This window comes from Ursus arctos, chromosome X (assembly GCF_023065955.2).
Source record: "Ursus arctos isolate Adak ecotype North America chromosome X, UrsArc2.0, whole genome shotgun sequence".
NCBI classification, from domain to species: domain Eukaryota; kingdom Metazoa; phylum Chordata; class Mammalia; order Carnivora; family Ursidae; genus Ursus; species Ursus arctos.
This window is the reverse complement of record NC_079873.1, coordinates 11728072-11752677: the sequence shown is the minus strand read 5'-3', so window position 1 is coordinate 11752677 and position 24606 is coordinate 11728072. Positions and strand designations below refer to the sequence as shown.

Here is a 24606-nt window from a genome sequence, read left to right as displayed (position 1 = left end):
AGCCTCCTGGTGCCTCAGCGTCTTTGGAATTTCAGGCCGTGTGGATTCCCCATACTTAATGACATTAAATTTGATTTTCTCATGTTCATCTGTCTCAGGTCAACTTGACTCTTAGTCCAGCTAGAAGGATCTTGGAGGGCAGAGGAAATCCTTCCTCCCCAACAGTAACCATAATGAAAGTTTTATTGAAACAGCCACACCCATTTATTTTAATGCTGTCCGTGGCTGGTTTGTTGCTACAAAGGCCACCTGGAGCGGTCTTCACAGAGATCGTCTGCGGCCTGCAAAGTTGAAAACGTCTGGCCCACTAGAGTTTTCTGGCCCCTGTTTTCGAAGTGCCACTTACTTTCCTTTCTCAAAAATCACACAGTGAGCTTCCTGATGTTTAAAGGACACAAACCGGCAGCCACGCCTCTACCCCTGGTTAAGCATTCCAGCAATGAACTAGATCGGTTTGCTGGCTCCCGCAAGGGCGCACTGGTCTGGGAAAACTCGCCAGTGCCTGCCCACCGCGCTCCCCAACAACCAAGCTCTTAAGCAACTGTCTCCCCACTAGAGTGTGTCTCTTTCAGGCAGGAGCAAAAAAGTCTTGGCTCTGCTACTCCCATCTTCCTCCCCACCCCCCAGCCCCTCTTGCTCTAGTGCCCAACAGCCGGCAACTTATTTATGCTACAAACAATCGTGTAGTACTGAGGGCAAACCAAGCTCACTGAATTCTCACTACAACCCTACCAGGTGGGTTCTATTATCCCCATTTCACAGCGGAAGAACTGCAGGCACAGAGAGGCTGAGCCACCTGCCCCAGCTCGCGCAGCTAAGTGATGGAGGCACAATTGGAACCCGCATTGGCCGGATCGGAGCACCTGCCCGGCTCAGGGAGCCCCCAGACTCTGGGGTCTCATGTCTCCCGGGCGGGAGGGGCACAGAGGTCGCTGGGCAGCAGAGCAGACAGGGGAGGGGTGGAGGGCGGTGCGAGAGGAGCCCCGCGGCCCGGAAATAATGGAGCGTTTCCCACCCCCCGCCCGGGGCCCGCGAGATCCGCAGGCTCCCGCCTCGGGTCCGGCGGCGGCCGCGGGCGGCGAAACGCTGAGTCACGGTGAGGCGGCTGGCTCAGCGCCCTCCCCGCCCTGCGCTCAGTGCCCGCGCCCCAGCCGCCGCCGCCGCCGCCGCCGCCGCGTGGGGACCACACGCCCGCGGGGGTGCTGGGCTCCCGGCGCGGGACCCCGCCTTCCCCAGCCCGCCGTCGACTCCCGGGGGAGGCTCCTTGGAGGAGACGGGAGATGCTTCAATAGGACTCTGACACTGGGCGAAAGTGGTAGGCGGCTTTCCTGTCTGCAAAGCACTGCGATTAGGTAAGCACCTCGTCAGTTGTTCGAGTGCATGGAATTTACGGGCGGGAGCCTGGAAGGACCTAGAAGCGGCGCACGTAGGGGGTAAAAGCCTTCCTAGTTGCTTGTAGGTAGGTGATGACGGTTCTGTGCCGCCTTGAGGATTAAACTCATTTCTGAGCCTCACTGACCAGCACCCAATAATATTGATTGATTGCCTGCCTGGGGAGGACACATTTTGACGGGCGGGCCGGGTGTTGCCGGGTAGAGTGCTCTGAATAACAGCAGCTGAAGTTCTTATAGGGCTGACCACACTCCTTTGAGGTAGGCGGTCTTAGTACCCCTATTTCACAGATGGGAAAAATGAAGAACAGAGAGGCTTAGCAAGTGGCCTCAGGTCACACAGCTGGCACCTGGTGACGCTGGGATGCAAACCCAGGCTCTCAGGCTCTAGGGTCTACGCTTCTTGCTAGAGCATCTCTCCCGATTTCAGTAGGAATCTTTGAAAGAATGGGTTGTATTTCGCTTGAAGAAGAGTTTTAGAGATTTGGTGGTATCGTCTGCAGCATTTGAAGTGGAAAAGAGATGGATTATGTTTGTTCTGGGATACTCCGTTCAGTAGAACTCAGGCCCACAAAGAGAAAACTCTTTTGAATAATAAAGGCCGGGTATAGACTGGCCCTCAAATACAGGATGCCTTTTCAAGGGCACCTCCTCCTTCAGTTTCCTGCGCTCTTGAAGACTTCCTGACAAAGCTCAGAGATTTCTTGGCGCTAAAGTTGGCCCTGAACTTTAGGGATAGATGGATCTTTGAATTTGGTGACCCTCGAAGATCCTTTCAGGGCCCAGATCTTCGACATGTTCTGGTGAGAGTCACAGACCTCATGGATTTCCTTCGTGTTCCTTTAGTCACCACGTAAATCTCTCTCAGCTGCACGGCAGCACCTACCTTGTGGGGGCAATGTGGGGTTGGGGAGGTTGAGAGCCTTCAATGACATAAAGGAGCTCCTGGCTGGCCCAGTCAGTAGAGCAAGCGACTCTTGACCTGAGGTCGTGAGTTCGAGCCCCACATGGGGCGTGGAGCCTCCTTAAAAAAGAAAAAAAGCAGATAAAGTGCTCCTTAGAGGTTAGTAAGTGCCCAGCAGAGCTGTTATTGCTAAACCTTGTAAAAGATGGCTGTAGGGTTGCATGAGATTGCAAATAATTAGTGGTACTAATACATTAGTACTCGTACATGTTCACCGGCATTATTTTAAATTTCCTAACCCAGGTCTTGTACAGACTAAGCAGTCAATATATTGTAGCCGTTAATATTTTGGGCAGGTCTGAATTTAATTTCCTTTATTTCATAGTCTTTGGATGTGTCCGCCTTATGGTTTTGCTCTTTTGTTGCTCCTCTGCTGCTCAGCGTCGGAACACTCTTTTCGACTTCGACATGGCGTCCTCCAAGAAGGTCACCCTGTCAGTGCTGAGCCGGGAGCAGTCGGAAGGGGTTGGAGCGAGAGTCCGCAGAAGCATTGGCAGACCCGAGGTATGCTGCCTGGGGGGCCGTTGCGTGCTTTCCTGCAGAAGGCACTGGTGGGACACTGAGGCTTGGGAAGAGAGGGCCCGGGGCAATCATGAGCTGCCTTAGGGGGGTGCCATTGGGGCCAACTCTAAACTCAGCAGTTAGGGTCCCCAGTGGACCAGCCCTAGCCCGAAGGGGGTTTCTCTAACATGGGTACAAAGGCCCGGTGCAGAAGGGACAGCTGAAGCATCTGCACCCCTCTGCGCATTCCCTTGTCCTGTCCTGGGTTGATCTACCAGCCTGAGCGTGCACGTCGCCAAACACGCCCACCTTATAGCCCCAAGTTGACTCGCCCGCGGTTCAAAGCACCAGGGAGTCACTTCAGGTCCCACTTCCAGATTCCCAGGGGAGAGCATCTGGTTGGCTCGGTTTGGGTCACGTCTTCCCCCTTGGCCAGTCAGCCTTGCCAGGGATTTGGGTTCATGGGCAAACCACTGAGACCCGCCTCTGTGGCCCTCCTGTGGGGATGGGGGTGCCTGAAGGCTTCTCCCAGGTGATTTTAGGTTAGGTAAACCTCTCTCAGAGAGCAGTTGTATTTGAAAATTGCAGAAGACATGGGACTTGTAGAAAAGAACATCTTACTTGCACAGAATGGTATCAAATGGTGGTTATAGCCCAGGGAATAGAGCACTCATCACCATCCCAGATTCCCAAAAGATTTTTTGATCGAAGTATAACTGACATATGACATTGTATTAGTTTCAGGTGGACAACATAATGATTTGGTATTTGTATATATTGCAAAACAATCACCACAATCAGTCTAGTTAACGTCTGTCGCCATACCTAGTTATACAACTTTCTTTGCTTGTGATGAGAACTTTTAAGATTTACTCTCTTAGCAACTTTCAAATATGCAATACAGTGATGTTAATGACAGTCACCGTGCTGTACATGACATCCCCAGGACTTATCGATCTTATAACTTATTTATCTTATAAGTGGAAGTGTGTACTTTTTGAACACCTTAACCTATTTCACCCCCCCCCACCCCTCGCCTCTGGCAACAACCATTAAGCTGTTCTCTGTGTCTGTGAGCTTGGTTCATTTATTTAGTTTTTGATTCCGCATGTAAGTTAGCTCACATGGTGTTTGGCTTTCTCTGTTTCACTTAGCATAATGCCCTCAAGATCTACCCACATCGCGCATGACAAGATCTCATTTTTTTATGGCTGAAAAATATCTCAGTGTGTGTGTGTGTGTGTGTGTGTGTACACACACATATATCATATTTTCTTTTTCCATTCAGTAGGTGTTTAGGTGGTTTCCATGTCTTGGCTCTTGTGAATAATGCTGCAATGAACGTGGGGGTGCAGATCAATTTTCAAGTCAGTGTTTTCGTTTTCTTTGGGTGAACACCCAGAAGTGGGATCGCTGGATCATACGGTAGTCCTATTTTTAATATTTTCGAGGAACCTCCTACTGTTTTCCATAGTGGCTGCACCAATTTACATTCCTACTGACAGTGCACAAGGGTTCCCTTTTCCCACACCCTTCCCCATACTTGTTATTTCTTGTCTTTTTGATGCTGGCCATTCTGACAGGTGTGAGGTGATCTCTCACTGTGGTTTGGATTTGCATTTCCCTGATGATTAGTGGCATTGAGCATCTTCTCCCCGCCAAAAAATATTTTTGAATAAAGGAAGAAGCGTATTAGGGAAATGGATTCTCTTTTCAAAATGAGGTTGGTTTGTTTGTCTTCTTAAAATCTGCTCTGATATTCTTATACTCTTTCTGCCACTAGCTTCCTTTTCAGCTGTGAATGTCTTTTGGGGTCCATCAGTCATTGTTTTCCAAAGGGATGCATGAAAACGGGATTATTCTACGGGCTAAACGCACAGTGGGTGTTGGGGAGATGCAGATGGACGTGGTATCATATTCTGCTAGGCCGCGTCACCGCAGCACAATACGAAGAATTCGGACACCCATTAGTAAAGCCATTATTGTATGTCCAGGGTAGCTAATACTTCAATTACTCCATCTGTCAGAACACATCGCTGAGGGTTTCTTAATTTTTTTTGTCTTGTGAACCCCGTTGGCGGTCTGATGAAACCAACACGTTTCTTCTCAGAATAATATTTTTTATTTTTTTTTAAAGATCTTATTTATTTATTTGACAGAGAGGGAGAGTGAGAGAGCACAAACAGGGGGAGCAGCAGAGGTAGAGGGACATGAGATCATGACCTGAGCCGAAGGCAGACGCTTAATGGACTGAGCCACCCAGGTGCCCCAGAATAATATTTTTTAAATGCATGAAATAAAATACATAGGATTACAAAGGAAAACGTATCGAAATATGGCTAGCACAATATCACAAAACAAATTTGTGATCTAGTAATTTTGCATTAAGTAACAAGACTTGGTGGCTCATATACCTACCTAATTTCAAAGCCGTGAGGAGCATGAACAATAATAATAATAATAATAATAGTTCGGTAGACCGGGGTGCCTGGGTGGCGCAGTCCGTTAAGTATCTGACTCTTGGTTTCGGCTCAGGTTGTGATCTCAGGGTCCTGAGATCGAGCCCCACATTGGGCTCTGTGCTCAGCGTGGAGTCTGCTTGAGGATTCTCTCTCCCTCTGCCCCTCCCGCCCATAAATAAAGAAATCTTTAAAAAGGTAGTTCAGTATACCTGCAACAACTGTCGTGCGGTATGAAAACTGCTTGGGTTTGTAGTGGTGATGGAGTCACAGGGACTGGTAATGTACTGGGCTTCTTTGCATTCATGATTAAAGTATTAAATTTCAGGCTGGAGGTGGCTGGTGGTGACTCGCTCACCATCGTGAATGTACTTAACGACACTGAACCATATACTTAAAAATAGTCAAAATGGTAAATTTTGTTATGTACATTTTACTACAAAAAAAAATCCAGAAGGAAAGAGAATTTTCAGTTAGAAGTTAGTGAAAAGAAAGATGTAAATTTTTTCCCAGCCAAGTTTATAGCTGCCCTGAATTCTTTTTTTTTTTTGAGATTTTATTTATTTATTCATTCGACAGAGATAGAGACAGCCAGCGAGAGAGGGAACACAAGCAGGGGGAGTGGGAGAGGAAGAAGCAGGCTCATAGCAGAGGAGCCTGATGTGGGGCTCGATCCCACAACGCCGGGATCATGCCCTGAGCCGAAGGCAGATGCCTAACCGCTGTGCCACCCAGGCGCCCCAATAGCTGCCCTGAATTCTATCCATGGTACCCAGTTAAGAGTCCCTGGCTGAAAACCTATGCTTTCAAGACCCCCACATTCTACTAAGACAGAGGGTCTCCCGTGTATGCCTCTACCCTAAGGAAAAATACGTGGATCGGAATCATTCCTAACGTCATCACACTGGTTTAATCGTGATTAAGATAGGGGGCGTCCCCTTTTGTCTCCATATAGTTGTATATTTTACGTCATGGGGATTATACAAAATGAACAATTTTGTGTCCTTATTTTTTCATTTAACAGGATAACATAAGCACTTTCCAGGGTATTATAAATTCTTTGTGAACATTTTTTTTTGAGAGAGAGAGCACACATGCGTGTGTGCACATGCGAGGTGGGGAGGGCAGTGGTGGAGAGAGAATCTGAAGCAGGCTCCACGCCCAGTGCGGAGCCCGACGCGGGGCTCCCATCTCACAACCCTGAGATCACGACCTGAGCTGAAATGAGGAGTCCGATGCTTAACCGACTGAGCCACCCAGGCGTCCCCTTCATGAACGTCATTTAAATAGCTGGGACGCGTTCCTGTGTACGGCATACCATTAGTGTCTTACTCGTGGACCTAGCTTTGACCATTGAGGTGGTCACCATACTTTTCAGCGCTCTGCCCTCTACCGGCTCGTCAGGATGGTAGACCCCTCAGCGTCCAGTCAGCAGAGGAGGAAAGCACTGACGTTGTTTCACGGCAGTACGTTTCAAACTTTTTGCACCAGCGCTTTGTCTCCGAAGAAATACCTCCAACACTTTGGAGCCCAAAGCTATTTTAGTGTATAATTTACAACAGTGTTTGGAATGAGCGGCCCTCAGTGACCTGTTCCCTGTGGCTGTAAATGAGGAAGTAGAGGTATTTACAAAGCTTTCACTGAGCCTTTTGGTGATGAACAATAAAGAAGAGATGGAGGGGGGTTGGCTCACACCTTTCCTTACGATTCTGGGCGGGCCGAGGTAGCCAAGCTGGCATGTGAATGACTGCGTGGCGTGATGTTAGCGGCTTGTTCGACTGTCCTCCCACAGGAGGGAAGCCCGTGACTCATTTGTACTCGTCTCTGTGCTCCGCTCCCCCTTCCACCGGCCACTCCTTAGTGGAACGCGATTTTCCGGGGCCACTCTTAGACATATTTTTTTTTTATCATGAAGAATTTCAAACAGAAAAATAGAGAAAATAGTGTAATGAATCTCCATGTCCCCAGCCTCCATAGTGATCAACTCACGGACATTCTTGTTTCCTCTACATCCCCCATTCATTCCTGCACTCAAAGTATTTTAAAGGCGAATCATTTCATTTTACTTATAAATACTTCAGTTTGTGTCTCTAGAAGATACAAACTTTAAAAAATAAAACTACAATCCCATTACACACTTAAAGATGATTCTCTTGATATCATCAGATAACCTTGACGAATCTTGGTCCTGATTGATACAGCCTCTGTCCATGGCGCTGTCCCTTGTCAGGGTCTCTGGATGTTGAGTCAGGGTACAGGAACATTCAAGGCTGAATCTAGATCTCAGTCTGGACTTCGTGCTGGCGTTTTCCTTCTGCCTTTTCATCGTTCCCATCGGGCCCCTGTCTAGAAGTTGAGTAGGCCCAAGAGGTAGTCTGAGCTGCTGGCGTCTGTCTTCGACGGGCCTTTCCCTTCTGCTGCTGCCATGTTGCCTTGAGATAGGCTGACGTTTTGTTGGGTGTTGGGACGGTGGGATCTCAGCTGGTTCCAGGCTGCTGCCAAGGCATTACTGCCCTTCGATCAGTTATGGGGAGCTTCAGCTGTGTAACAGAAAGCGGCCGCTAAAACAATGATTTACATATGTAAGGATTTGTGTTTCTCTTTTGAAAAACCCAAGGTCTAGGGTGGGCCTGAAGGCTCCCCACTTTTCAGAGACCCCTGCTCATTCTATCTTAGTTCATCATTTTTGGTATGTTCTCAGTGCATCACCTTATTGTCCAAGACAGCTGTTGGGCCAGTAGCAACCATTTGCCCTTGGGCGCAGAGAGGAGGAAGAGGGAAAAGAGCAAGGTGCCAGCTAGCCATTTTTTTTATGTAAAGGATTTCCCTAAAAGGCCCACCCAGCAACCTGTACGTATCTCATTAGCCAGATTTAGTCATGTGACCACACCCAGCTCCGAGGGTGCCTAGGGACCTAACACAAGGACCACTTGGGGTGTTTGTAGTAACTTCTGTGCACACAGAATCATTCTAGAGGCAGTGGAGCATCATAAAAAAGCATGATGTTGGCCCTATCCGCAAGGAACGGACATTCCCGGTGGCTCCGTCCAGTGCTTCCTGATTTAAATCAAATGCCAGGCAGCTGGACCTTTATTAAGGGAGAGACACAGACTAGAGGGGTCGTGGCCGCAGGTCTTGACTGGCCTTCTCGAGACAGCAAAAGAAATAGCTTGGAAGCTGCCACCTGAATTTGGCAGCTAAAGGATTTGGAAGTGTGTGAAGGAAAGGAAATTCTCTGGTTCAAAAACTTTGAAGAGATCATCAGTTTAATATGTAGAGAGAGAAAGATGTGGATGAGTTGGTGACCAAGTCAAAATGTAGAAAATCCGAGTTCTCGTATCAATCAGATCCTGCCTACAGATCACAAGGCATGCCCTTGCCATGCCCTTGAATACTTGCTAAATGTTTACTGAATGTTAGGAACTTGATTTATTTTTTAAAAAGAGTTTGTTTGTTTGACAGAGCACAAGCAGGGGAAGCAGCAGAGGGAGCTGCAGAGGGAGAGGGAAAAGCAGGCTCCCTACTGAGCAGGAAGCCTGACACAGGGCTCGATCCTGGGCCCCGGGGATCATGACCCTAACCAAAACAGATGCTTAACCGACTGAGTCACCCAGGCACCCCTAGAATGTTAGGAACTTTAATAAGGCGAAATACCCAGCCCTGCAAATCACACTTTAGTACAGGAGTCTGATGCAAGATACTCTTGCTTGTTGGAGGAAGAGTGTCACACCTGCGCCCCATCTCTTGGCCATAAACACTTCATCCTTCTGGCTCTCCTCAACCAGCCCCCAGCTTCTGCAGGCTTTTCCTTGTGCTGCCTTTCTTCCTGTGTGTGTCCCTGTGTCATGGATTAGCGACCAGAAGGTTCGAATGTGCGATCGATACAGAACGAACAGTCCTTGCCAAGCGATGACTATTGTCCTGTGAGTGGTGGATGGTAATGAGGGTGGGCCTGGAAAGAAGGAACCTCTGCTTTTCATGATTTCTTTAACGGCAGGACGTATTTGCTCATATGAAACTCTTTCCATTTTTTTTTTTTTACAGTTTTCTCTTTTGTGGGTGTGTTACAGTATTTTTACTTTCCTAGTGAAGTATACTGGGTGGTCTGTTAGTTTCAGGTGTGCCACATAGTGATTTGATATCTATGTACATTACGAACAGCTCGCCACCGCAAGCCTGGTCGCCATCTGTCAGCAGACCGCGTTGTTACAGTGTTAGCGACTGTGTCCCCTAGGCTGTCCTTTCCATTCCCATGACTTACTTATTTTGTAATGGGAAGTTTGTACCTCTCCATCCCCATCACCTAGCTCTTGGACACCAAACCGATACCAAGAAGCAATACATATTCATTTCCTCTTTACCCACATTTTAATATCATAGAACCCTAATAGTGTAGAACTAAAAGGCCACCTTAAGCCATCTGAAGCCTTTCTTCTGCATGTGGGGAAGCTGTGGCTCAGAGATTCATGGCAGCACCGTAGCAGATCCCACCCATCTGTGTCGAACCTACAGCGCTCCAGGCATTGGCCTAGCTGCTCTGCAGTCATTGTTTCCAGTCCTTCAAGCTACGTATTATCCGATGAGAGGAAAAACAAATAATATGAGAGGAGAATTTTCACCCTCCTCCTCCTCCCAGCCCCAGTTCCATTCATGGGCTTTCAGTGAGCTGAAATGGAGTTACGAGTGACAGGGTAGGATTGAAAAGATCCAGGATTGATTTTCACCGGAGGGGGCAGAGAGTTCCTTCCATTCAGAAGGTGAGAGGGGAGGAGGAGAAAAGGAGCACGCGGTCCCCCGAGGGTGTGAGCGTGTGAGGGTGTGAGGAGTTGAGTGAGAGGAGAGGGAAATGTTGGGGACATGCTGGAGAGCGGCGAGGGTGGTTTGAAATGGACCTTCGGGTTGAAGTGCCCTCTTGCGCATTTGGGGGAGAATTCAGTAAATGTTTTGCTTTTCAGTTACGTTTTTACATTTCACTGCATGAAACACTGGACTGAGATGGGCTTCAAAGTGGTCCAGCTTTTTACGGGTGTCAGCCCACATTTTAAAGTGAGGGAACTGAGACTTGGTTATGTGAAAAACTGGCAGTAGCTTGTTGGGTTTATGTGTGTGCACGGTGTCTGGAGTGTGTGTGTGTGTGTGCGTGTTTTCCCACGGAAAGTGAATAAGAGAGTTGAAACCAGAGATGGACAAAGAGAGGATCTACTCTCGTTTCTAGCAGCGTGACCCAGTAGATACCCTGAAACAAACGTGTAACTGAAAGATGTAATTAGCTCTGCTGCCAGGAAGCTGGAGAAAGTCTTAGAGTCCAGAAACAGTGAGAAAGAAAGAAGAAAGTCTGAATAGTTTCATAGCCATTAGGGCAATGGAATCAGTATTTTAAAAGCCTGTTACAAAGACAACAGGTCCAGATGATTCTACAAATTTCACCCAATATTTAAGATACAGATAACTCCAGTACCATGCAAAGTGTCCAGGAGATGAAGCTCCAGGGAGTCCTTCCATCACTTCATGAAACGACATTGCCTTGCAGTCAAGACCAGATGAGGACAGCAAGTAAAAGGATCATTACATCGCTTTTATACACATTTTTGCAAGAATCGTAAGCAACATATTAATCACCCAGATACCACAGAATATAAAAAAGATAGTGTATCACCACAAAGTTTGGATTGTCGAAACTTAGCAAATTTGGTTTAATGTTGGATAATCTAGTTATGTAATTTACCAACATTAAGAGATTATAGGAGAAAAAAAGTATCTCAATACTGCAGGAAAAGCTTTCAATAAAATTCATTATCTGTGTATATTCAAAAAATGAGTAAACTAGAAATGGAAGGGGGATTCTTTCATCTTATGAAGGTAATCTGCAGAAAACCTGCATCAAACAGCCTGTGTGCTGATGAATGTTGAAAAAGTAATCTATATAAAATCAGCGAGAAAACAAGGAAATCTATTACTGTCATTTCTATGCAGCATTGTTGTAGACACGGTAGCTTGCAAAAAGACAAGAAAAAGAAACAGAATGTGTAAGGATTGAAAATGAAGGGGAAAAACCCGTTATTTGCTGATGGGTGTTGGTTGGAATATTGAATATTGTTCCCAAATATTCACTGCCCACCATCCGTGGGATTATACACTCCCCCCACTTTTAGGTACGTTACCTGTGAGTCCCATAGGCAGGGTTTAAGTGCCCTCCTCCTGCCTTGGGCTTGGCCGTGCATGTGCTGTGACCAATGGGACGTGTTAATGTGATTGTGCCCTATTTGCTTCCATTTGCTCCTGTCCTCGGTTATGAGAACAGCATGTCCTAGATAGTGGCCACTGTTTCAGCTTGGGATCGAGAATGAGAAGCCATGTGGTAGGCCAGCCAAGCCTGGCAAAACCCAGAAAAACAGCAGCCTGCCACAGCTTTAATCTAATGCAAGCAAAAGTAATTTGTGAACTACTGGGCAGAAGCTTATTGATAAATACACCGGTGATCTGAATGTCTGCAAAGAAAACCCAAAAGAAGCAGTGGATAAATTATTAAAATTAATAAGCACTTAACAACTTTCAAAAATCACCTTTCTATTCACATTTTTAATCCCTAGTAGCATACTGTTCAAAAACATAATTTAAAAATCCTATTTACAAAGTCATTAAAAATGTTAGCTACAAAAACTTTTAAAAAATATATTTCTTTGTGGAGAAAATTACAAATCCTATTGAAAGACATTTTAAAAGCCCCAAATAGGGGTCGCCTGGGTGGTGCAGTCGTTAAGCGTCTGCCTTGGGCTTAGGGCGTGATCCCAGTGTTCTGGGATCGAGCCCCACATCAGGCTCTTCCGCTATGAGCCTGCCTCTTCCTCTCCCACTCCCCCTGCCTGTGTTCCCTCTCTCGCTGGCTGTTGCTGTCTCTGTCAAATAAGTAAATAAAAATCTTAAAAAATAATAAAAAAATAAAAGCTCCAAATAGATGGAGATAACAATGTTTTATGTATAGGAAACCTCAATGTTATATAAATAGCAGCCTTCCCTTGGGGCACCTGGGTGGCTCAGTCAGTTAAGTGTTGCAATCTTGATTTCAGCTCTGGTCATGATCTCAGGGTCATGGGATGGAGCCCCGTGTCGGGCTCCTCACTGGGTGTTGAGCCTGCTTAAGATTCTCTCCCTCTCCCCCTGCTCTCGTGTGTGTGTGTGTGTGTGTGTGTGTGTGTGTGTGTGTGTATGTGCGCACGTGCCCTCGCTCTCTCTCTCCCTCTAAGAAAAAAAAGGTCAGTCTTTCCCAGTTGGTCCATCAACTCAAAGCAATTCCAATCAGAAGTCCAACATTTTTATTTCTGTAAGCTTTTAAGTTTAATAAAAATTATTATAGAATAACAAATGGCCAAGAATAACCTAGAGAGCTGTGAAGACACGCTGATGACTGCCTGATCTGTTTCTGCCTTTCATTTGTGCTCGGGGTTTATCTTCATTTACCTTCTACCTTTTGTACAATATACTGGACACTGATGATACATAGTTTTATTTATATAGATAACATTTGTGTAGATATCTTAAAGTCAGCATGACCTAAAATGACTACCTAAAATAGCTGTTTCAGGGCTGCTGCTTCTGTTATATTCCTTGTGCTTCTGGATGCTTCTCCCATCTTCCCAGGCACCATAGCTAGAAATCTGGAGGGCATCTAGTGCTGTTCCTGTTTCTTATTCTCCATTCCTATTGCCATTGCCCAAGTGGACCTTTGTTTTTGCCTGGATTAGGGAAAGTGCCTTCCGACTGCTCTTTGTCTCCTGTCTCTTCCTTCTCCCAGCCATCTTCCACTTGAATGCTAGAGTGATCTTTCTAAATCTGATCTTCTCAATCTCTGATTAAAACCCATCTCCTTCAGGATAAAACCCCAACTCCTTTAAGATTTAGCCTCTATCCTCAGCCCATCTCTCATCATAATTTCATGTGTATCTTTGCCCGGATAGAGTGGTCTCCTCGCAGTTCTTCAAGCTTACCAAGCTGTTTCTCTGCTCTTTTCCTCCCCTTCTGCTTGATTAACTCCTACAGGTACCTCGGAAACCAGCTCATGTGTCACCTCCCTGATCGTCCCTTCCCTGATCCTGCCCCACCCTCATATGTGTTAAATTGTCGTCCTCCAGAGCATTTATGATAATGCAATCACCGGTTTTTTGCATCTGTTTAGGATAGACAGTATTTTGTTTGTGCTTAACCATTTAGATCTTAGATGATCATGAAATGTTCTTCCTCTCTTTGTACTTATAAAATCAGCCCTTTAACTTAGTCAATCCGTGTGTGCGTGTGTGTGTGTGTATATGTATGTAGTACTTTCCTGAAAGTAATTTCCATTGCAAAAGTTTCTCATTAGCTATGTCGTTTTCAATGAGTTTTGCTAGATCTGTCCCTGAATATAGCCCCTACTAGTGTGGTTTAAAAGGTGTGTCTACTGAGATACCACCTTACGCCAGTTAGAATGGCAAAAATTGACAAGGCAAGAAACAACAATTGCTGGAGAGGATGTGGAGAAAGGGGATCCCTCCTACATTGTTGGTGGGAATGTAAGTTGGTACAACCACTCTGGAAAACAGTGTGGAGGTCCCTTAAAAAGTTAAAAATTGAGCTACCCTATGATCCAGCCATTGCACTACTGGGTGTTTACCCCAAAGATACAGACGTAATGAAGAGAAGGGCCATATGCACCCCAATGTTCATAGCAGCAATGTCCACAATAGCTAAATCGTGGAAGGAGCCGAGATGCCCTTCAACAGATGACTGGATTAAGAAGTTGTGGTCCATATATACAATGGAATATTACTCAGCTATCAGAAAGAACGAATTCTCAACATTTGCTGCAACATGGACGGCACTGGAGGAGATAATGCTAAGTGAAATAAGTCAAGCAGAGAAAGACAACTATCATATGATTTCTCTCATCTATGGAACATAAGAACTAGGAAGATCGGTAGGGGAAGAAAGGGATAAAGAAAGGGGGGGTAATCAGAAGGGGGAATAAAGCATGAGAGACTATGGACTATGAGAAACAAACTGAGGGCCTCAGAGGGGAGGGGGGTGGGGGAATGGGATAGACCAGTGATGGGTAGTAAGGAGGGCACGTATTGCATGGTGCACTGGGTGTTATACGCAACTAATGAATCATCGAGGTTTACATCGGAAACCGGGGATGTACTGTATGGTGACTAACATAATAAAAAATCATAAATAAAAAAAAAGGCGTGTCTAATCTGCTGGATTTAATTTTTATTTCAGTTAAAAAATCTGGATCCATTTTTACTGTTTGACGAATTTAAAGGAGGTAGACCAGGCGGATTTCCTGATCACCCACATCGAGGTTTTGAGACAGTAAGTAAAATAATTTGCCTGCAAAAGTGAGTATTTTTGAATTTGCCTCTGTTATTAAATCTAGTAATCATTTCTTCTTTTAAAGATTTTTTTATTTACTTGAGAGAGAGCGCTCACGTGCACAAGTTGGGGGAGGGGCAGAGGGAGAGAGTCTTCACGAGACCCGGAGCTGAGCACAGATCTGTCTCGGGGCTCGATCTCACAACCCTGAGATCACAACCTGAGCCGAAACCAAGAGTCGGACACTCAGCTGACTGCACCACCGAGGCGCCCCAAAATCTAATAGTCACTTCTTTTTTAAAATGTTTATCTATTTAAGTAATCTCTACACCCAATGTGGGACTTAAATTCATGACCTGGAGATCAGGAGTCACATACTCTTCCGACTGAGGTGTCTGTAGTAATCATTTCTAATAGAAAATTCAAAGTTAGAAACAATGAATAATAAATTAATTTATAAGTTCTTAGCTATAGACTGGCTACTACGGCAAGCCACATACTTTACTTGAAGTATATTCAAATTTAAATATTTACTGTTTTTAATAACCTTTGAGTTTGTGCCACTGGAGACATTTTCATTTGAGCAGTTAATAATGAACAAGAATTGGCTTCTGGGGCACCTGGGTGGCTCTGCCGGTTGGGCGTTGGACTCTTGATTTTTGCTCATGTCATGATCTTGAGGTTGTGGGATTGAGACCCGTGTGGGGCTCATGCGCTGGGCATGGAATCTGCTTGGGATTCTCTTTCTCCCTCTCCCCCTCCGCTACCTCTCTCTAAAAAAAAAAAAAAAACTAAAAAAAATATTTTTAAATTAAATATTTATATAATTTATATAATCTTTAAATATTTATATAATTTATATATTTAAATTCTTTAAATATTTATATAATTAAATACTTATAATTCTTTATTATATATTTATATAAATATTTAAATTAATTATATAAATATTTAAATATTTATATTCTTTAAATATTTATATAATTAAAATAATCTGTGAGAGAAGAAACAATTTAAGATGTGATTTAAATAATTTTAGGTAGAAAACTAGTTTTTCTTCAAGAATATTCAGAAATGTTTAATCTCATGTAATATTTTAAACTCCAAAGACAATCTAAGAACACTATTAGTATTTGAAGTCAGTTCTAAGGAATTATAGACTCAAGGGCTGAAATAGAACATAGCCTAAAAATTAGGATTTTTAAGGTCATACCAATACATTTACAAATTTAACTGTAAGATTTGTAGAGATTGTGCTGAACACTTACTTTCAGTTTTAGATAAGGAGATAAAAATGTATAATGCAATATTGTGGCTCTTCAAAGGATTCTTATTGTCCACATGTACCTATATTCTGGGAAAACGCAGGGACGGTTAACGAGAAAATGTAGCCATCTGCTCCGTGGGAAGAACCTGTATTAAGAGACAGACCAGGGCTCAGTTTGTTTGTCAGGCCAATTATTGAATGAGTAAATATTTACTAAAGACTGGCGACATGAAGATATTGGTGTCAGGCGATCTTTTGTACGTTGGGTGTGTGTGTTTGTGTGTTGGGGCGGGAGGGAGCTAAGGAAGAAGGAGGCTTGGCCCCTGCTTGCTTCCAGTTCACAATCCGGTTAAGGAGGTGAAAGATGGACCAGTAAAGAGTTAACCACTGCTGTGTAAAGGTTGAGTAAACCAAGAAGTTTCTGGAAATAATATGAAAGGATCAAGGTAGTTGGACCGGTCTCCCTTCCTCACTTAGCCATTGGCCTCCAGTTCTGTTCTCTGTTAGCACTTTGGGGGCATTGTGTCTTGCCTTACAGCAATTATGGAAACCATTCCGTTCACCCGGGCTGGATTCTGACTCGGTTCCCAGAACATGTCTCCCCGCTGTGCTCCCCTGCTTCTGGTATCGGGACATTCTCACCGCTTCCTCCCACAGCTCCAGTTACCATTGTACTAATCCCTCAAGGTCTTTTCCGATGTCACTGTCTCCATCAGGTTTCATAAGACAATCTCAAGAGGGTGCACTTTCTCCTTCGTTGGGTCCCCATAGCATTCTATTTTTACTAGTCTCGTGCCCATTAGATGTGCGTGGTGGCCTCGATCATATTCTGTCTGTCATGTAGTAGGGTTAGGAATTGCCTCCACCTCCCCTCCCATGGTCATGAGGACTGTAAATTGCTTCAGCTGAGATAATCCCACATGTTCTGCAGGTGGAGATACTCAGTAGCTGCCGACTGAATTTAATTGGATAAGAAAGTTTCTCCTAAAGACGATGAATATATTAAATCAAACAAGCAATGACATACATTGCTTTCTTTCCCATTATGGAAAGGAAACTTAATTGCCTTTATAAATTGCAATCTGTAAATTGTAAGGTGCTCAACTTAAAACTGAAGGAGTTCAGCTGTAGCATACTGGTGTTTGGCCCCTGACTTTTGAGTAAGAATTTTCCTTAAAACCGAAGTTACAATTACAGTCAGTACTCATCATTTGTGGATTCTGTATTCGTGAATTCATCTCCTAGCTAAAATTTATTTGGAACCCCCGATGCAGTCCCTGCGGTGTGATGCTGTCATTCGTGGGCGAGCGCAGAGCAGGCCAGTGAGCGCGTTCCCAGCTGGGGACGAACGAGGCCACGCTGCCTTCTCGTTTCAGCTCGCCGACCGTAAACAGGCGTCCTTGCCGTCTACTTAATGCTACATTGTCCACACTTTTGTGTTTTTTGTTGGTGATTTCACTGCTTAAAATAGTCCCCAAGCATAGTGCTGAAGTTCTGTCTAGCGTCCTAAGAGCAAGAAGTCTGTGACGTGCCTTTTGGAGAGAGGAGGTGTGTTAGATAGTTTGTTCAGGGTTGAGGTAGAGGGCTGCTTGCTGAGCTCAATGTTAATGAATATGTGTATATGTGTGTGTGTGTATATATATATATATATATATATATATATAGCGAATGAATGAATACAGTGAATATATATACAATATATATATTCAATAGAGCGAATATATATATATACACACACACACATACATAAAATGAGGTGTCTTTAAACAGAAACACACATAAAACAAGGTTATATATTGATTGGTTGATGAAAATGTTGTGGTTAGAGGCTCCAAGGGATCAGACCCTGTATTTCCCCAAGAGCTTTGGTTCCGTGTTCACGAATCTGATAACCATGGCAACTTTAGAGAAATACCTACCGGGAATAACCAGAATCAAATGTATCCGTTTTTCCCAGGCATGTAGGTAAGCCGAGGGCTCCTCTGCCTCTTAATGCGAATGTTAAAAGTCTGCAGTTCAAAACCAGGCCCCCTTGTAGGCTCTCATTAGCCTCTCCGGGCTCATTTTCTACAGACTTGGTATCAAGTTTGAAAAGGCTGATTAGTATAAAGAACGGAGCTCGGGGACACCTGGGTGTCTCCGTCAGTGAAGCGTCTCCGTTCGGCTCAGGTCTTGATTTCAGGGTCCTGGGATCGAGCCCCACACTGGGCTCCCGGCACAGTGGGGAGCATGCTTCTCCCTCTCCCTCTGCCTCTTCCCCCCAGCTTGTGCTCTCTCTCTCTCTGACACACTCACTCTCTCTCTCAAATGAATAAATAAAAATCTAAAAAAATCCAGGGGCGCCTGGGTGGCACAGTGGTTAAGTGTCTGCCTTCGGCTCAGGGCGTGATCCCGGCGTTCTGGGATCGAGCCCCACATCAGGCTCCTCCGCTGGGAGCCTGCCTCTTCCTCTCCCACTCCCCCTGCTTGTGTTCCCTCTCTCGCTGGCTGTCTCTATCTCTGTCAAATAAATAAATAAAATCTTTAAAAAAAAATCCAAACAACAGAGCCAGAATCACTTGTTATGTTGTCCTGCTGTTCAGAAACAGGTGTCATTATTGTTTTGATGAATTTTCTTTCAGTACTTTTTTTTCTGGTATCGTGCTGTATGTTTTCTGCCTTTTTTTTTTTTCATTTAACATTACACTGTTAGCATTTTCCCAGTATTCAAAAAACTCATCTTTAATGGCTTCATTAGGCACCTGCCAGGAAGGTTGTGCCCATTGACATTACCACAGCAATGTGTGAGGGTGCCTAATCCCTCAGCATCACCAACATCATACATTTGTCCAACTTTTCTGTATCTTTGCCATTTTGATACGTGAAGAAGAATACCTCATCATAGTTTTAATTTGCATTTCTCTTATCTGAGCCATGTTGAGTATCTTTTCATTTTTAAACATTTGTTTACCTTACATATTTTTATCCTCGGCCTATTTTTTCTTTTGGGTTGCTGGTATTCTTACTGTGTAATAGAAGCTTCTTCTGTATTAAGGAAATCAGGCCCTTCTCAGTGATAGGAGTTGCTGTAGCATTAAGAGGAATTAGGCGGGGTTTGCACGCCCCCAGAGGTAGACCTTTGGATATAAACCAATAGAAGGAGGAACTTTCTTTCTTTCTTTTTTTTTTTTAAGATTTTATTTATTTATTTGAGAGCGAGAGAGCAAGCACAGAGGGAGAGTGAGAGGGAGAAGCAGACTCTTGGCTGAGCAGGGAGCTGACGTGGGGCTCAATCCCAGGACCCTGAGATCATGACCTGAGCTGAAGGCAGATGCTTCACTGACTGAGCCACCCAGGTGCCTCAAGAACTTTCTAATAATATAGACTACATTTATAAAATATAGAATAGGCTTCTTGAATCAAAGGGACTGTCTCGTGCCTGGAGAAATACAAGCATTCACTGAATGTTAACATAATGGGTGCATTTACAGGATCAGTGGTCCTCAAAAAAAGGCCGGGTGCTACGTGAGTCAGTGCTGTGCTGACGGACATTAATTTTTTAAAATAAAAGTGCAATCCTGCTGTCCTAACACATGAATATAAAATGTAAACAGATATATACGTTATGAGTGCATGCTCACATTTTTTAAAAACTAATAGTGATATGTGATCAAAGAAATGCGGAGAATATTATTCTACAAAATTCTTATTACCTCAAATGTGAACTGTGAAATGGGGACCTCAGACTCCCCCTCTGATACGTGGATGCATAATCTGCATTTCATCAACATCCTCGAGTGATGTTCAAAATCAGAAATACCGCAATTCTTTGTGATCAGAGCGAGGACCTGATTTTACTGAGTTAAAGGGTAATCTTTTTTTTTTTTTTTAACTTAATGGTGTGGATAACTATATCTTCTCTGCTAAAAACTTGCCTGACAATTGAGGAGGAAGGAATGTGCTGGAAAAGGTGGCGCAGCTGGAGGTCACAAGACAAAGGGGAAAAATGCATTCAGTATTTCCTGCTGGGAGTTAGGACTCTGGGGAGCCCTGTTTTCAAGAGGCCTGAGTGGTAAAGGGTGGATTAATTTTGTAGTTACCTATTTCTGGTCAGGCACACTACCTCGATTTGCTTAGGGCAGCCATGAACAATCAGAAACAGCATGATCTGGAAAACCCATGCCCTGCCCCAGTTTAGCTGAGCTCGAAAAAGAAGCACTTCAAGTTCAGCGCACCGTCGATGAACTTTTCACCTGTGCCCACACGAAACGTGTTTTGTGCCTTTCAAAATCATCCTTGAAAGTACAGCCTCGGGACTCTCCTGGTTCCAGCCCTAAAAGTCCCATGCTCCTGGGAACCCCTCAGTCCCGGGGGAGGCGGCCTAGTTGGTCACTCCCACGTAAGGACATTTCCAAACATTTGGGAGTAAAGTCATCCTACTTCAGGGAGACTTAAGGCTGACCTCGTCGCTTATGTTCTTAGCTGGGCTTAGAAGCGTTTTTTCAAGTTTTTCACTACAAGCCTCAGCAGGCCTTTTGATTTTGCTCAGGAGAACAGATCCGTCTTGTTCGCAAGGGTGTGCCCGTCGGAAAAGCCACAGTCCTATTTGCTGGCTGGCAGCCAGCAGCGTTTGCATGCAATGCCCGGACGCTATCCTGGGGCGGAAGGGCAGGGTGCTGGTGATTCACACCTCAAACTTACGACTGGATTCAAACCTCCCATCTCCCACACAGCCTGTTTTTTCTAGCTTGCTGTGTACGCTCCACACCAAGCCATACCACTGTTGAATCCAAGCTGGGGGGGGGGGAAGGTGACGACTCCCCAGTGAACTTCCCTTGTCGTGTCTAACACTGAGAGACTAGACCTAATCCTGTTAATTTGAGGGGGGAAAAAAAAGACAAGAATGTCTACCAGCACCATTACGATTTAACATGGCTCTGGAAGCTTCAAAGCTACTAATTAGAGTCACAGCTATCAGAGAAGAGGAGGAAAAATTATTCATTTGTAGGTAATACGGTAATAAAAGCATCCAGCTTTGGGTGGTGATGTGACTGAAGGAGGACGGAGGGCACGGGACTTGTCCAGAAGGCTTGCTTAAAGTGCACGCATGTAGGTTTTCGCTTCCGTGTGTGTTCGGCATGATTTGGAGTTGAGGCTCAACAGATTATAGGAAGGCAGCGAAAGCCACCCTCACCGCCGTGCTAAGAGTATCAACCAAAACCTTTTAGTAAGTGGCTGGGTATAAAATCACTCTGCAAAAATCACTCACTTTCCTGCAAGGAAGCAAGAACCAGATAGAATGGGGGAAATAGCCCTTCATAGGAGCAACGGGAGCCCCGTATATCTCAGAGGAAAAAGTTATTCCCCTTTAGCCCAGTAATCCTACTTCTAGAAGTCTAAATAATTTTCTGGGAAAAAAAAACCCAAAGTAAGAACAAAGGCTTACTGTACAAATGCCTATTCCAATTTTGAAAAGTTGGAAAAAAGGGGAACAAAGTAAGTATCCAAAAGAATAGGGGAATCATTATATATCTGGAAATTACATATCAGGACGTTCTGTATCTGGAAGATGACATATTCAACATCATTTATTAGAGCAAATATTGTAAATAATTTACATTTTCCTTGATCAAGGGCTGTTTAAATCAAGGCTTCTCAACCTGGGCACTAGTAACATTTTGAGAGGATAACTCTGCTGTGGGGGCCGACCTGTACCTTGTACGGCGTTGAGCAGCTTCCCCGGGCTCTACTCACTAGAGGCCAGTAGCTCCCCCCTTCCAGTGGTGACAGCAAGTATCTCCAGATATTGCCCACTGCCTGCTTTGGGGGAGGGGCTACCAAATGGCCCCAGGTGAGAACTAAACACACGTGTCCATACAATGACGTACATGACATACGACACGGCCATTAAGCAGAATGCCACAGCTTGATGTGTTCTGATACAGCATAATCTCCATGATAGTTGGAAAGTGACAGAATTATTGTGGCATTGTGTAGGATTTATATAAAAAACACATAACTATATCTTTATTCTTTTTAATTTTTGTATAGTATTTGTTTAAAGATTTATTTGAGAGGGGAGGGTGTCCTCGAGAGTGCGCTTGAGGGGGGTGGGGAAAGGGGAGGGGCAGAGAGAGAATGTCAAGCAGACTCCTTTTGAGCTGAGCATAGAGCCCGACTCCAGGCTCGATCTCACGACCCTGAGATCATGACCTGAGCCGAAATCAAGAGTCGGATGCTTAACTGACTCCAGCTGTGCCACCTAGGGATCCCTACCTTTATTTTTTTTAATGGTTTATTATCATTTGTATTATGGGAAAGCTGGGCTATTTTAATAAGTGTTTACTTCTCTATGCTACATTAATGCAAAGAAAATAAAATTCCAAAATTCACGTTAAAGTCCAAACGATGGCACTTAGAAAATAAACGCTTAATGACAGATACAGATCTATGTTCACAAGGCTTTTTGGAAATATTTAGCGGTTTTTAGTATTTTCACAATATTGTGTGACTATCACCACTGATTCCAGAACATTTTCATCAACCCTAAAAGAAAGCCCGTACTCACTGATAGTCACTCCCCATCTCTACTTCCCCCAGCCTCTGGCAACCATGATTTCTGTCTCTATGGGTTTGCCTATTCTGAACATTTCATAAAAAGGAATCATATGATACGTGGAGTCTTGTGTCTGGTTTCTTGCACTTGGCAAATGTGTTCCAGGCTCATCCATGTTGTAATGTGTGAGAACTGAATTCCTTTTTATGGCTGAATAATTATCCATCGTATGGATCTGCCACATTCTGTTTATTCCGTCATCTGTTGATAGACATTTGGGGTATTCCCACTTAGACCTTGACTCCTGGGTATGCCTAAATTATCTCTGAGAGGACACCCAGGAGACCAGTCCTGTGCCTTCCAGGGAACGTTAGTGATGAGGGAGAGAAAGAGTTAATTTTCACTCTAACCCTCTTTTTCTTGTGGTACCTTTGCAATTTTGAGCCATGTGTATTGGTTACTTAAATATCACTCTTTTCAGAATTCCCTCTTCACGTACCGTATTTGAAGGTCACCAGGGCTCTCACGGCCGGTGAAGTCCCTGATGCCCACTGGCTCTCCAGGAACTCGTGCCAAGGCCTCCAACTCGGGTCTGCCCTCTCCACAGAAAATCAGCCGGTCAACCAGTTAAGCTAATACTGTATGCCGGTGTATAATGGGGAGGGTGACCCAGGGGCAGCTTCCTTTAGGAGACATTCCTGTGCCATTAGAGGGTCCCACGAAATGTAAAGGGGTGCCTCAAATTAAAAAGCGTAACTTTCTCTTCTTTAACGCTTCCCTGGCCAAAAGGAAATTAAAGCCGTGTGTGTCCTTGTTTGCAGGGGTGCATACACATGTGAATGTGAGTTCCGAAGGGGAGGGGCAGAGGACTTCTAGTTTGTAAGACCGTCAGAAAACAATTAAGGAGGAGCAAGAGATGTCCCGTTGATGAAGTTTCACATTCTGAGGGAGAAGCTAGCATTTCTCACAGAAAGGTCTGGGAGAGTTTCAGGGGGAAATTGGCCATTTAGTACAGCGGTAAGGAATAAGTTAGATATAATTCTCTGGACAGTGGAGACAACGGTAGAGGGCATGGTACAGAGATACACTAGAAATGGTGAGTAAGGTAGTCAGACTTAAAAATTGGATGTGTAGGGGGGACGCCTGGCTGGCTTAGGAGATCATGTGACTCTTGACCTCAGCGTCGTGAGTTCAAGCCCCACGTTTGGCCTAGATGGAGCTTACTTTAAAAAGTAAATAAATAAAATAAAAGGTCTGTGGGATACATTTTTTAAAAATTGGATGTGCAGGGTGGGGTGGGATCTAAAGCTGTAGGTTGGGCCGTTACTGGGGAAGGCCTTCACAGCAGAGCTTGACCTCCAGTTACAAACGAGTGGCCAACGTTTTCTATCCTGAAACTGCCAGGTTAATGCTGTCCTTCGAAATTAGCGCCATCTCGAGTCTAAAAGTCAGGATTTCAGACTATGTCAGTGCTTCTCAAGCAAGGGGGACTTTGCCTCCATGAGGTCAACGGGGCAATTTCTGGAGACATTTCTGGTTATACCAACTGGAGGGAGCTACTGCCATCTAGTGAGGAGAGGCCAGTTCCCACAGCAGACGCTCAAACCCCGCCTACGTCAAGAAGCTGTGATCACAAAGACAGCATGGTACTGGCACAAAAACAGACACATAGACCAATGGAACAGAATAGAGAACCCAGAAATGGACCCTCGGCTCCTTGGGCACCTAATCTTTGACAAAGCAGGAAAAAACATCCACTGGAAAAAAGACAGTCTCTTCCATAAATGGTGCTGGGAAAATTGGACAGCTACACGCAAAAGAATGAAACTTAACCACTCTCTCACACCATACACAAAGATAAACTCCAAATGGATGAAAGACCTCGATGTGAGACAGGAATCCATCAAAATCCTAGAGGAGAACATAGGCAGCAACCTCTACGACATCGGCCAAAGCAACCTTTTTCATGACACATCTCCAAAGGCAAGAGAAACAAAAGATAAAAGGAACTTGTGAGACTTCATCAAGATAAAAAGCTTCTGCACAGCCAAGGAAACAGTCAAAAAAACTAAGAGGCAGCCCACGGAATGGGAGAATATATTCGCAAATGATGCTACAGATAAAAGACTGGTATCCAAGAT

The 24606-nt window shown here is 44.7% G+C and overlaps 1 protein-coding gene across 4 annotated transcripts in view; it reads left to right on the top strand.

The window, feature by feature from the left end:
- The first annotated feature begins 1143 nt into the window (after positions 1 to 1143).
- PIR (pirin) overlaps positions 1144 to 24606 on the top strand; it is a 107953-nt gene continuing 84490 nt past the window's right edge. Inside the window, exons 1-3 of one of the 4 annotated variants that reach the window (XM_057310226.1) lie at positions 1144 to 1352; positions 2681 to 2859; positions 14571 to 14663. In XM_057310226.1, the coding sequence (XP_057166209.1) occupies positions 2701 to 2859; positions 14571 to 14663 (252 nt within the window). In that variant the 5' untranslated portion in view covers positions 1144 to 1352; positions 2681 to 2700. The remainder of the gene's footprint in view (positions 1353 to 2680; positions 2860 to 14570; positions 14664 to 24606) is intronic. The other 3 variants (XM_026478091.4, XM_026478092.4, XM_026478090.4) reach the window with 3 other exon arrangements.